Below are 14,506 nucleotides of genomic sequence, written 5' to 3'. Positions count from 1 at the left end.
GAGAGGGAGCATTCCAATGGAAAGCCTATTCCTGCCTTTCTAGGGTGAGAGGTGCTGGAATGCCTCAGGGCCAAGGTCCACAGCAGAGGCTGCAGCCTTTGCTGTACAGTGCAGTCGAGTTACCAGATAAAATACAGGACACCCATTTTAATGTAAATTTTGGATAACAAATAATTTTTAGCATAAGTATATCCCAAATATTGCATGGGCCATTGTCATGCAGGGGACCCGGCGGGGTCTCTGCTCCCGCTCCCCACACAAGAATGCAGGATATGGTGAGGCCAAAAAGGAACACCCACGGAGCCATAGGTAGGGGAGTCATACCACTATATTCTCGCTGGCGACTGGGTTGGAGAAACAGGAAACAGGAGCCACATAATTGTCAACCCTCATTGCTCTGCTTGCAGACTCACCCACCATCTTCTTGCCAGCCCCCGTTTTCTCTCTTTCTCTGCTAGTGTAGCCACAGCAGTTATATTAGTGGCCAATGGCTCACTGGTTACAGCTGACGGCCAACTAGCCACAGCTGATGGCCATCCAATCACAGTTGATGGCCATTTACTACCTGAGCCAGCACCTGTCTGTGTGAGGCTGAGAGCCTGGAAACTACTTTCTGGGGCTCTGTCCCCACAGCCATACTTATGGTGTGTTTTTTTAAAAAAAAACACCCTCTCCAGTCATTGTTTATCTGAAATTGAAGTTTCACTGGGTATCCTGTATTTTTATTTGCTAAATCTGGCATTCTACCATGGTAACCAGGGAAGACCCCTTGGAGATGCAACATCTCATGCCCATTGAAAGAATACAATTAAAAGGGCATTCAGATCTGTTTTCTCTTCATTTCTAAAAGGATGTTGGAAGAGATCGTGCTCAGGATACTGAATGCAGAAAATGTTGACATCCACAATTTATATGTGTCATGGACTGAATGTGTCCCCCCCTCCCCAATTCATATGTTGAAGCCCTAACCCCCAGTGTGGCTGTGTTTGGAGGTGAGGCCTCTAAGGAAATAATTAAGGTTAAATGAGGTCATAAGGGTGAGGCCCTGATCTAATAGGGTTAGTGACCTTATAAGAAGAGACACCAGAGAACTTGCACCTTCTCTCCACATGCACCAAAGATAGGCCTTGATTAAATACATTGGTGGATGGTGGGGAAAGCTGTGATTTGTATATATCCAGGTCTGATTAGATTGGTGCAAAAGTAATTGCAGCTTAAAAGGTTGAAAACAATTGCAAAAACCGCAATTACTTTTACACCAACCTACTAGTACCAACTCTCAGTTAAGGAGCAAAGAAAGAAGTGATCACACCCTTTCTTTGCATATAACCCAGGGCAGAGGCAGAATTCAGAGAAGACAGAGTTCTAGGGAGGGTTCCACTCTACTCCAAGTGTAGCAGAGGAAGGGAGTTGGCTTTAGTCCTCATGTCCTCAGACTTGGCAATGATAGTCTATTCTCTGATCATCACAGTGGCCCTGTGTGATGCAATGTATTATGTCCATCTTATGGAAGAGGTCATTGGGACTCAGAGAGGTCCGTGGTCATCTGTGCGGTATGATCGATCAGGGGTCAGAAGCTAGGTAGTCTGAACCCAGAGACCAAGTGTGTCAGCAGTCTGCACCATTGAACAAGTCTAATGGAGTTGGGGAAATCAGAAGCAGTTGGCTTAGTAAGACTAGCAGGTGAGACTAGACATAAAGGGGCTGCCTGGGGCGGGGGGTGGTCTTAGACTCCTAGAGCCCAGGGAGGCTCTATAAGGTATGCCACAGGGCTATCACTCAGCCACAGGAATACAGGATGGATGATGGCCTCAAGGATGGCAATAGGAGATGAGCCAGGGAGGCTAAGCCAGGAAACAAGCGTAGTTTTTCTCACAAAAGTGTCTGTCGTACATGGTCAGTTTCTGAAATGAATCCACAAGCCAGGAACATGTGTCTAGATACTTTTAATTAAACTACATTGTAATAGGATGAAAGCCAGACTGCACAATATAGTGTTCACGTTTACTAAGAAAACAGATAAAAATAGTCCAGGTAGCTGAATATATTTGGTAACAAAATTTTAAACAGCTGCTTGGTTTTAATGTTATTTAAAATATTTAAGTAGTTAAAAAAATAGCTTGCTATTCATTTTCTACCAAAATGCAGGAAATGTTGAGACATTTTAAATTAGTAGAAATTCAACACACATAAATAAAGGTCCTGTTTCAGTTGCAGAATTACAGTATTTCTGAGCTATGCCATCCATACCTTGCCAATCAACCTGTCCAATTCTATTTTGATAATAGTGCCAGCCTCAAATTCAATTGATCTGATATCCACATTTTGTGCAAGTGTCAAGTTTAATGAGATAGCTCAGTGAAATTAAGACACTGTTAATCTCATTTCAAAATCAATCTTCTCTCCAGGACAATTCTTGGGAACCTCAAAAATATCTTGCTTTATATAATAAGCAGTATACATTCAAGCCTTGATATCTAAAAGAGTAAGTACATTCATATAAAAAAATTCCTTATAAAGTAGGATCTCACAGTGTCGGTGCCCTTGAAACAATTTGCCATCTCCTGGAGGGCAATACACTTATTTTATTGATATATCTGGAATACTTGCTAAAGGTGGAAGCATTCACTATACCTGGACCTTAGAATATGTAGTGCAAATATAGGAATAATAAATGGGGATGGTAAAGAAAAAATTAAAAAAAACCCCAAACCTCCAGACTTCTCCTATTTTAAAACAGTATTTACCTGTGACATTATGTCTGTACACAATTTTTATTGCATCATTATGTTTAACTGCTTAAGATTGGAACCAATGCAAATGCACATCAATAGACAGCAGCTCAATGTTACGGTATTTGCATACAATGGAACGGGAGTGCAGTCATGAAAAACATAGGCATGCCCTTTATGTACTGAAAAGGAGGACGCTCCAAAATAAATCAAGTGAAAAATAACAAAGGCTCCAATACGGTACCAAAAAGAAGGTTAACAAGAATGAATTTACACCTTTCCTTGTATAAGCTTCAAATATCTCGGAAAGGATACACGAGAAACTAATAATAGCAGTTGCTTCCAGGAAGGGGCCCAGGAGGTTAGGTGCCAGGAGTAAGAGGAAGAATTTTTACTGGGTATCCTTTCATACCCATGTAACTATGTTACTACCTATTAAAATAAATTGACAGCAGTTTTTCAAAAGGGTGAAATAATGTCGCTCATCATTATATTCAATGTGATGATTAGTCAGACCACGTGACATGTCATCAACTAGATAAATCTGTTCATTACCCTGGAATTTGGAAATGCTTAGACCAGCCTGGGACCTCCTGTACTGTTTAAGTTGTTCACAGGGGAAATAAATATTCTGCTTTTAGTTTGATGGACAAATACAGACGTTTGTGAGCCCTCAACGGCCCCTTCAGTTGGTAATGTGTCTGTAATTTTATATAAAATGGGCAGTACCTATTGGAAATCTGGGCCTTTTGGTTCATTGTTGCTGGTGGAAACTAGGTTTTGTTTTTAATCACCCACTCGCCCAAGAGCCATTCACTGTGCAGATCAAATCCTCTCAATAAAGATCCATTGACTGAATCACTTCCCCCCTCCCCCCGCCCCCCTCCCGTCCCCCCACCCAACACCTTTTTTTGAATTCTAAAAGCAGCATGATGTGATCTAGAGAAACGTCAGGAATTTCAGTGGTGCCAGCTGTCTGATTTCATCTTCTAGGATTCATCTAAATTGCTACCATCATCTCTATAGCAAGGGTATCAAAAGCAAGTTGTGGGTTAATCCCTGCTGATGAGAGTTGGATGGCCGGCAGGGGCGCTGCTCAGAAACGCTCACAGCCCTGGCCAGTGCATCCATTTCCATTTGATCTGTTCTGGGGTAACAGCATCGACTCAGAACAGAATAAAGTCTAAGGAAGGTAAGTGCTACCCACCCGAACTCACCGTGTTCCTCTTGTGATTGCCCAGCAACGAAAAATAGCATCTGAGGATGGGGTCACATGTGCCTAATTCCCAGTGAGTCAAACGCATCGCGCAACTGCCAGCTTTTCTGCTAAAAAGTTTTCTGTCCTTGAAATGTGGGAGACAAATTCCAGAAGGGAAACTTCACGTCTCTAACAAAACGTCCCATGGTTTTAAAGCCCCCATTCTATCCACTGCCTAGGAACTTTCAAAATAGAAAAGAATTTTGTTCTTAAAAATAGTAACAGTGGGGAGAGAGGTAGGGTCCTCAAGTGACAGCGGGAACTTAGGGACACGGACACTAGGAAATTGGTTGATTTGAAGACCAGCTCTGGGAGAAGCTGATGTCAGGGCAGGAATGTCATCTGAGCGCTGCTGAGGCCACCACGAGGGCCCCCGTTTTGGCCGCCGGTGAGCGGTGAGCGGGCGCGCGGAGACACCTCACTCCGCCCCCTTCTTCTCCTCCGGTATCTCCACCGACAGGATGTGTTCGCCTGGGTCCGGGCCCGGGCTCATGCGGGTCTGCACCGAGTGCTGCTCCGGCACGGCTGCTCCCTCGGCGTCCCCCGGGGGACCCCCAGGGGAAGCAGGTGGAGGAGAGCCTGGGGCGCGGGGCTCCTGGGGCGCGGCCTGGTCGCCAGTGGCCGAGATCGCCTCTCCCGCGGCTCCTTCCGAGCTCTTGGCCTGGAATCCGGAAAGGATGACTCATGAGGCAGATGAATGTCCAAGGGTGTTAGACACTTACCTCGCTGTCGTCCTTGTTGAACCCCAAGGAGGAGAATGGCAGAGCGCTCAATGGGTGCAATCCACCGGGTGGAGGGCTGGGCGGAGCCGTATCAGGATTATTTGGTAGAGACAGTACATTACGGGGGAAGTTTAAGGGTTAAAAGTCCCGATTGCATTTAGTGGAAAGTCTTGGCGATATTTTTGGTCTCTGCTGAGGTGCGGGGCTGGAAGTGGAGCCAAGTAGCTGGTTCAAGGGGCGAGCCTCGCTCCTGAGCTATTGAAGGGGAGAGGCTGTGCCCGGTACCAGGTTCCCGTGGACGCTGGCTATGGTCTGTGTATCAGTAGGGGACTGGGTGAAAACCCAAGCTTTTGTGGATACCCAGGGCCCATCCTGCCCTGTCTCACCCCATCTCTGCATGGAAGGACACTGGGGAGGGAGCAGCCCCCAGACCAGGAGGCCTGGTGGTCCACAGCTGTCCAAGACCCACGTAAGGTGGTGGGAGTGAGAGAAGGCGAGAGCAGTCAGCATGCGTGCCAGGAAGGAGCAGACAACCTGAAGTTTGCTCAAGTCATAGAGTTGAAGAAAGGGAAGTAGGAGTGGGGGGTAAGATGCTCCTGGAACCCAAGGCAGCTCTGTCTCAGTGCTTCTGCATGTTTGCCTGCTGTTCCACCCTTCCCTGTCCACTCTAAACTCTGACAATGCACTTCCAGGGCACGATGCCCAGATGGTGCCCATTATGGGACTTCCTGAAGCATCCTGCTATATATAAATGGAACCAGAAGAATTGGGAACTTTGGTCAAGGGCTTTGCCATGGTCAAAATGTTTTTATAAACGGTATCCCAAGTATCCTGTTTCCTCTCTACCACCCCATGTGGCAACCATGAGGAACCTGGGTCTTGGAAGGCTTGAGGAGCTACCCAGGTCACAGAGCTGGCAGTGACAGAGCGGGCACTTGACCTGTATCTTTGAACAATTATCTAAAAGCTCCTTGCACTCTGCCACTCTGCCCTTGTTCTGAATTGCAGGGGAAATGCCTTTTATTGGAATACTCAATGCAAATTTAATTCACATCTGCAAGCTGCCTTGGTGAAGAGCTAACACTAGGAGATCATTTCAGATAAAGCCAGTCACTCTTGGAGCTCACATCCACAAAACCCCACACACCAGCCAGCCCTTAAGACCCCAACCTGCAGCTTGAAGCTGCCCTTGACAATTCGTGAGCCACACGATCATGTCTGTCCTCAGTCTGGAGCCATTGGTGACTATCTGGAGAATTGGAACCCGGGGTTGCTTTTATATCACTCCTCAGACTCCTGCTGTCAATTGACTTCTGGATGGGTCCCCTGGACTCTGACACCAGCCTAGATTGAGCCTGAGTTCCCTGGGCTCCTCTGCATTCTGTCATGTGGATTGCTGTCGCCTCCCAGCCACAGAGCTCCTGCCTCATCCCATCCCCCCTTTCCTCACAGCCTCCCTAAAGGACAGTAATGAGCAGCCATAATTAATGCAATCATTCTAATTGGCATTCTTGGCATTAGTCACAGGAAAAATTCCCAGAACTAATTTTAAAATTCCCTTTAGATTTATGGGGGTGGGGGCAGTCGGCACGGTGCCTGTCGCCTTGGTTTTCCTTTCAAATCTTCCAAATTGTCACAGAGACAATATTAAATATGAGAACATCACCATCGCCTGGGGAGGGACATTCTCTGTCCACACCAGGACTTTCCTTTGGGGAACCCACCCTCCACTCTCAGTCCAGGGATAGGCATGTGAGCCAGGCCTCTGCAGAGCACTCCATCGAAGGCTCGGGAATTGACATGTGACCCAATTCTGTCCAATGATGAGGAGCCCTGGGACTTCTGCTGGAATTACTGGGAAAGAGTAATTGGGGGCCTGCCTGGGAATGGAGCCGTGCCCGAGGAAAGCAGAGATGATAGAATGGCACAACTTGTCCTGTTGGTATCATTTGAGCTTTTGGACCCAGCCTTGCTCAAACTTTTCAATTACTCGACCCAATAAATTCTTTTTTTATCAAGCTCATTTGAGCTTGCAGTGTCACTTGCATTTCTGTCACTTGTAACCAAACAAGCCCTGACTGATATAAAGAAGGGGGGAAATTTGCTAAAATTAAATGTGTGGTCTACTCCCTGAGGCCCCCCGGCCTTCTTCCTGGCATGTTGTTGAAGTGGATGGGTGGCTGAGTTCCCAACTGCATTACCTGTTCCAGCAACTGTTGCTGTTTTGCAGCCGCCTCCAGCGCAGCCAGTTCTTTGAGTCGAGCCCTGAGGTGGGCCAGCTTGCCGCCTTTTGCCCCTTTGGCACCCATCCTGGCTGCGGCCAGGGCAGCGTTGAAGAGCTTGGGGGTGCCGGCCCGGGGAGGAAGGATGAGCACGCTCTTCTCCTTGGGTTTATTGTTATTTCTCAGCATGCGCCTGAAAGGAAGCAGTTTCTGCTGTCAGCACAAGCACACTCTGGGAGAGAAGGCTCGTTTGTATGGAGCCCTTTGAGTTGGAGTCGTGTGACGGTGGTTGTTTGGCGAACCATTTTTGAGTGCCTCTTCTGAACCAGGCACAGTGCTAAATGTTTCATGTCTAGCATCTCGCTGAACCATCAGAACAGCCATAATGATGTGGGCCTTACCGTCTGCACCTATAGATGAGGTAACAGGCTCAGAGGGCATAGGTAGCTTTTCTGAGGTCACGCCGGAAATAATGAAGGGGACTTTAATACGCAGAATCAGAACTAGAATGCCTAAATGAAAAAGGGTCCAAAGCCTTTTGCTGCTCCTTCTTTGCATCGCTGTCATTTCACCATCGACACTGTCACCACTGGCAGCACTTACTGAGTATCTATAGGTATCAGTCCCTGTGCTCAGTCCTTTCCAGGCACTTTTTGGTGGCCCCTGTGATCTCCCTTCCTCGTGCTCATGCCTCTGGGTGATCCCCTCCCCTCCCTTGAGGGTGAGCGGGACATATGACTTGTTTTCCACCGGTAGAATACAGCAAGAGTGATCGAATACCATGTTTGTAAGTATATCACATAGGACTGTGATCTCTGTCTTGCATAGAGACTCTCTCACTTGCTGGCTGTGATGAAGCAAGTGGCTACCTTGGGGGAGGTGACGTGACAAGAACCTAAGGGCAGCCCCTGGCCAACAATTAGCTAGGAACTGAGACACCCAGTCCTACAACCACAAGGGACTGAATTTGGCCAACAACCACATGACCTTGGAAGCAGACTGTTCCCTGTTGAACTTGAGACGAGACCCAGCTCTGCCCAATACCTTGATTACAGCCTTATAGTGGACCCACCTAAGCTGTCCCCAGACTTCTGACCCAAAGAAATTCTGAGATAATAAATATGCATGGTTTTAAGCTACTATGTTTGAAGTAATATTGTTATGTAGCAATAGAGAACTGATACACACTCTGTCTCACAATAATCCTCAGGTAGGTCCTATTATTTTCCCTCATTTCAAATGAGGATATGGAAATCCGGAGGGGGTGAGGAAATCCCAAAGGACACATAACTAGGAAGGGGCAGAGCTGGAATTCAAACCCATGCCTCTGACCCCAGCACCCCAGATCTTAATGATTAATTACAAAGCAACATTACAGTCATTATTTTCTTGGACACTGACACTACTCCTGTGACATGAAAAGGGCTAGGATTATTGTACCTATGCGAGCTGGGGACACTGAGGCTCAGAATGGGGGGAGTGACACGCCCAAGGTTGCTAGGAAGTTGGCAGAGACAGAATAACAACCCAGACTACATACAATATATCACCCTGCTTCTCTACATAAGATAGGATTTTCCATCAAACAGAATATGTGATGAGTGGTTTGGCTCAAGAACAAATGAATTTCGCCTGCAATCTAGCAGACCTAGACTACTAATTGGCAAATTCATTCATCAGGGTTCCAGCAAAACTTGTTTGTTTAAAAATGAGGCCATTCCTGGCTGCTTATCTAATCAGAGGCAACGGACTTAAATCTTGCCTATTGATATTAATTGCCCAAGTCTTGCATTTTCTAGCTGGAGTTCCCCCAGGAGAACACAAACATGATAATTCATCAGAGGCCTCTGACATGCACAGCTCTGTCACCTGTGTTATTTGAGTCCATAATTCATCAGACACCAGTCTGTGGGAAGGCTCAGCGTGGTACTAAAATGACACAAAAGAACTATCTATAGGACCTTTGCTAATTGCGAAAGGCTGTCTCTGTTTTGAAACAGTGAGCCAGCTTCTGGGACAGTTCCAGATGAAGGAAATTGAGCCTCGTCTTCAGACGGCATGCGTTTCACTACAATTAGTATCAAACATTCACCCCTGCAGAAAGGGGCATGCATGAGAACTTTTTGCCCCATTTCAAGTCAGATAGCTGAGTACCACACTTCATTGCTTCATTGGGACCTCGGGTCTCCCATAAAGTAGGGAGTTTAGACAGAATCCCGCATGGGGCTCTCACCAACTGAGACCCCCCAGGGCCTTGTGCTTCTCAGACTGCATGTCTCCTTTGATGGGCAGAGCTCCTACGCGACCCCCTGCCTCTCTCCTAAGGCTTGTCTGTCCAGAGAACCAGTCTCTCTGAGGAATCAGCCCCTCCTTCCTCTGGCTGCCTCATACCATCACACTGCAGAAAGGCCAGGCCTCTGTAAGATCCTAGTTGATTTGCCAAACCCTCACCTACCCCAGGCAGAGGAGTGGGATGACAGCTCTAAGCATGGCTCGTGGCCCGGGAAGCCACGCTCAGCATCCTCCTGCAGGAGGGAGGCGACCTGGAGCCAGTTGTCAGACATAAACAGTCGATTCTTATTATTTGGTAAGTTTTATAAAGTCCATGCAAACACTGAATTAGTGACTACTGAGCCATGGCTTCTGGGGGAAATACAGGATTAGGTTTCTGCATGCCTCGCACATTTTTATCAGCTGATCAATACAGAACCTTGTCTTGTGTGTGTTCCTGTTTATAGGCATCTCCTTTACCAGGCATTGTCGATCCATTAACAATGAACTCATAGCCAACAGCTCTCGGGCTCGTGCCTGAATGACGGCACGTTCCGGTCTTCCTGCCCTCAGGAACACGAGACAGCACTTCAGCACTACACTCGGGAGCCACTTTAAATCGTGAAATCAGCAACAAAAATATGAGAAACATGGCACATGATAAACCACAAAAAAGACACTTGTTTTCAGGACGAACTAAAACAAGAAGGCAGAACACCGCCTTGTTCACCGCCGGCTGGGCACGTGCACTTCAGGCATCTCGAATTTTTCACTGTTCTACACGAGTCTGCGAATGACCATGAAAGCCCTTTAGTATTGATTGGGGATTACAAATAAACGTTAGTGAGTAGGTGAATTGCAAATATGGAATCCAGGAATAAGGAGGACTGGCCATCCTTTCCTATCCCTCTGGGGAGCAGGGGGAAGTGGGCCGATTCTGTGGGAAAAGTTCAGCCTTTGGAAGGGCCCAGTGGCTTCGCTGAGTTGCCAGGGAAAATGGGCAGCTTCCTTTCCCAGGAGACCACAGCGCCTTGTGTGTATTATGCTCTAATGTCAACACTAGATCCACTCACCTGGGAGCTGCAAAAGTGACCCTGTAAAAATCTAAGTCACAATAAGTCACCCCTCTGTGTACAACACTGCATAGCTCCCATTTCCCTCAGAGTAAAAGCCAGAGCCATCCTGAGGTTTCACCTCCAAGGCTCTGCCCAATCTCATCCCTCCAGCTTCTCCCATTCCATATCAAGCGATGCTCATTTTCTGGTTGGTCTGCACACACACTGAGCCTGCACCTCCTCAGGGCCTTTGCACATGCTGTTCCCTCTCCCTGGCATGCTCTTCCCTGCTGGCAGTGCCCTCGCTCACTCCTGAATTCTGTGCAGGTCTTGGTTGAAATGCCACCTCCTTGGAATGGCTTTTCCTGACCAACTCATCTCACATAGCTCCCTCAGTCAACTTGTGTCCTCATGTGGCTTTATGTTTCCTCATAGCCCTTCTCCCCAGTGGACACATCACATAATCATTCATGTCTCCATTGTTGGTCTCCCCAACTAGAATGTCAGCTTTGTTTGGTCCCTGCTGTGTCCCCAGAGGACTCAATAAATTATTGAGAACTATGTACTCAATAAATGATTGTGCTGTATGAATAGATAGATGTTGGTGACTTTGTTCCCTTCATCATGACCACTCTCTGTGCAGTTTGTTTATGTCATTTCATAGAATGGAGTAGAAAATAAGAACATGTGAAAAAAGGCAAGGGAGAAAACCAGACATGTGGATTAAAAAGGCTTTACCCAAGGGAAAAATTACGAGGGAATTTAATGGATAAAGAGGAATGATTATTATTACTATTAACATTTTTATCGAGTTTGCTCATGTGCCTGGCACCCTCCTAGAGACATTCACACACACTGTTTTATTTAATCTTCTCAACAACAAAAAAGGGGGTGATTACCTTTATTTTATATTGGAGAAAACTGAGACCAGAAAAGTAAAGTAACTTTTCCAAGGTCACACAGCCAGCACCACACAAGGATGAAATTTGAGCTCTATCAGCTTCCCAAGCCTATTGTGGGTTTTCTACCACACCATGTGGCCTCCATCACTCTATTAACAACCTGATCTCAGGGTTTGAAAGCAAAAACCTGCTTTTCCAAGAAATGACCTACTCCCCAACAATACAAAATACATATGCACAAAGTTATTCATTGCAAAATATTGGAAATAGCCTGAATGCCCACTTGCAGGAATGCTCTGCAGCTGTCAAAAGGAAGAGGACGCTGTCTATGGACTGACAGAGAATGCACTGCAGGATCTGTGGTCGTGAGAAAAAAGTGCAAAAGAAAATCCACCATGTGCTACCTTTTGTGCAAGACAGAAAGGGAAATAAGAAAATATTCACAGACCTGCCATTTTTGCCAAAGAAAACACAGGGAGGAAAAAGCAGAAACTGAGATTGGGCTCTTTCATTTCTCCAGTGGTACCGGATAACAACTCTGATGCTACTTTCTCTATCTTGTGGGACTGAACAAATGAATAAATGTGACGAGGATAAAGGGAGCCAAAGTTCTCAGTGCAGGAGAAGGAATTTACAAATATGGGAAAGGAGATTAGAATGAACTCTGTGGTGTTGGATTGAAATTCTTTGGTAGAAAGAGATAGATACAGACAGAAAAATAGATGTTGATATATATGTATGTGTATATATATGTGTGTGTGTGTATATGTATGTATATATTTGCATTTATACATACAGGTGTGTATGTGGGTGTAGCTCCCAGCTCTGTCCACTTTGGAGGCCTGGTAACACCCCATAGCAATGAACTTAGTACTCAGATCTTGGTTTCTATCATTCCCCTCTAAAAGGAATCAAGCCTCCTTGGAGAAATGGCTATTTCCAGGGATGCAGCAGGGAGAGTACAAGATGAGCCCAGGGTATCTTATTGTGCCTCTAAGCAGGGAACTGCTAACATAGGACGGGGACATCACAAAGGGTCCCTAGAGCCATTCTGAAGAGGTGCCCACTGGCCAAATGTGGAACAATTGGAGCATCCAAATAATGATAGTAACAGGATACCCATGGAATAAAGTGAATCCATACTGATACAAATAGATAAATGAATAAATGAGTAAGTGGGAGAGAAGAGAAAGCTCTTCCTTACAGTAGAATGCTAGCTAATACATGTAGAAGGTGTGATGAAGTTAGAAAATCACAATTTTGCAGCCGTCATGGTAATCATTGCGAGGAATCTTCAGTGGATGCTAAAAGCAGTGAGTGAAAGTTTGACGAGGAACAGAACTGTATAGTCTCAAAGTGACTCCCCGCCACCAGTTATTTATTAATTACAAAGAGAAAATAGTAACGTTAAGGTGCAGAAACTTTAACCAAATGATCAAAGTGAAAAAACCATGAATGTTGGGAGACACCAGCATCACGCTGCCCTAAGAAGGACAAAACATCACTTCTGAGTAATTCCTGCCAAAAATGTAACCACGAGAAAACATCAGCTAAACCTAAACTGAGGGACAGTCTACAAAATAACTGGCTTGTCCTCCTCGAAGAAGGCAAAGTCATTAAAGAAGGAAAAAGCCGAGAAACTTTGCTCCCACATCAAAGGAGACGAAGATTGTGTGACATCAGAGCAATAGGATCCTCGACTTTATTCAGGGATGGAAAAGAAGAAAAGCTATAAAAGGTGCTGTTGGGACAATTAGCAAACTTCAAACATGGACTAGGGATGAGACAGTAGTATTGATTCAGTATTGAATTGCCTGATTTTGATGAAGGTCCTATGGTTACATAAGAGAGTATTACATAAGAAATGCACATTGAAGGGAAGATGGATTTTTTTTTTTTTTTAAATTAACAAAACAAATGTACCTGGCCTTCTTCCGGAGTAACTTCTGAGACTCGGGATAATGCACCAAAATTTCATTCAGGTCCTTCTTATCCAGAATGAAGAGGTTGGTAAACCCGTGGGCCACCACGTTGGCTGTGCGCCGATTCCCGCCCCCAACAGCCAGCAAGCTGGGGTGAGAAGGGAGGGAGATGAGACCCTTCAGAGGCTGTGGTCCTAAGCAGACTAAAATCTTCGTTTCCACCCCTGCATGGAGCTCAATGGTAGCCACACACAGGTGAGGGCCTACCCTGTATATGTCAGCAGGTACCGAGGCTGCAGCCACAAGTTTTTGCAGACCCACCAAAGGGCCCTTGAGGATGAGGTCCCACCTACTGACCATCCCACCCCCTTCCCCAGCCTTTGCCCAGGTCCCCGCCCTTCATCCCAGGCCCCCTCTGACCTTATTTCTCCAAAGACAGATCCAGCTTTCAGCGTCACCAGCACAGACTTCCCATCGGGGCCACCCAAGACCTGCACCTGCCCTGCCTGGATGATGTACATCTCTCGGCCTATCTCCCCCTGAAACAGAGAAGGGGAGAGACCCTCTACCATCACTAAAAGTGACCACAGAAGCAGCAGGGTTGGGCCCAGCCCTGCCATGGACTTGGTGTGTGTTTTGGGGTCTCGGTCTCCCCATCTGTGGATTGGGGAGAATGACCATCCCTCCAGCTGCCTAACTACCAGGATTACAGTGGAGAATTAGTGGGGTGATGAAAAGGAAAGTGCTAGATGTAACAGTGCAGGTGTAACGGTATTCTGCATATTCCCAATTATCCACACGGATGGAGGGTCCAGAGGCATGGAAAGGCTAGCAGTGCATTATACAATAAACTGACATCTATGCTAGCACATGTCACACCAGGAGTTCAGTGAGCATTTGCTAACTGAAATAGGAACGATAAAAATGTCCAGTCCTTACGTGACATTTTTCTGTGCCAGCCACTGTACTCAGGACTTTATGTGGCTGAGCCTGTTTAATTCTTAACAGCCCTAGGAGGTGGGAACCCTTCGCCCAAGGTCACAAAGCTTGGCCGAAGCAGAGCCGGGATTTGAACCCAGACAGTCTGGTTCCAGAGTTCATGGTTGTTATGGGTTGAATTACGTCTCCCACCCCCACCAATCTGTTGAAGTCCTAACCCCCCAGTTCCTCAGAATGTGACCTCATTTGGAAGTAGTGTCATTGCAGATGTAGTTAAACTAAGATGAGGTTGACAGGCGTCGGGTGGGCCCCTAATCCAATATGACAGGGACATTTGGACATAGCGCCAGGCACAGAGGGAAGGCGATGTGAAGAGACATGGGGAGAAGACGGCCTTCCGGCAGCCAAGGACAGAAGCCTGGAACACATCCTTCCTTCACAGCCCTCGGAAGGCACCAATCCCACTGACACCTTGATGTAGGA

The 14,506-nt window shown here is 46.5% G+C and overlaps 1 protein-coding gene across 1 annotated transcript in view; it reads right to left on the bottom strand.

Annotated features, from left to right (window-relative positions):
- Positions 1–1,931: 1,931 nt before the first annotated feature.
- Positions 1,932–14,506, bottom strand: part of CNGB1 (cyclic nucleotide gated channel subunit beta 1) — an 84,979-nt gene continuing 72,404 nt past the window's right edge. Inside the window, exons 32-36 of the mRNA XM_088800330.1 lie at positions 13,505–13,623; positions 13,086–13,232; positions 6,914–7,127; positions 3,775–4,651; positions 1,932–3,601 (exon numbers count right to left, since the gene is read on the bottom strand). Of these exons, the coding sequence (XP_088656456.1) occupies positions 4,409–4,651; positions 6,914–7,127; positions 13,086–13,232; positions 13,505–13,623 (723 nt within the window). The 3' untranslated portion in view covers positions 1,932–3,601; positions 3,775–4,408. The remainder of the gene's footprint in view (positions 3,602–3,774; positions 4,652–6,913; positions 7,128–13,085; positions 13,233–13,504; positions 13,624–14,506) is intronic.

The sequence above is a fragment of the Rhinolophus sinicus genome, chromosome 8 (genome assembly GCF_057876585.1).
Source record: "Rhinolophus sinicus isolate RSI-liver-muscle chromosome 8, RSI-T2T, whole genome shotgun sequence".
Lineage (NCBI taxonomy): Eukaryota > Metazoa > Chordata > Mammalia > Chiroptera > Rhinolophidae > Rhinolophus > Rhinolophus sinicus.
Note: the sequence above shows the minus strand (reverse complement) of the source record. Positions and strands in the feature narration are given on the sequence as shown.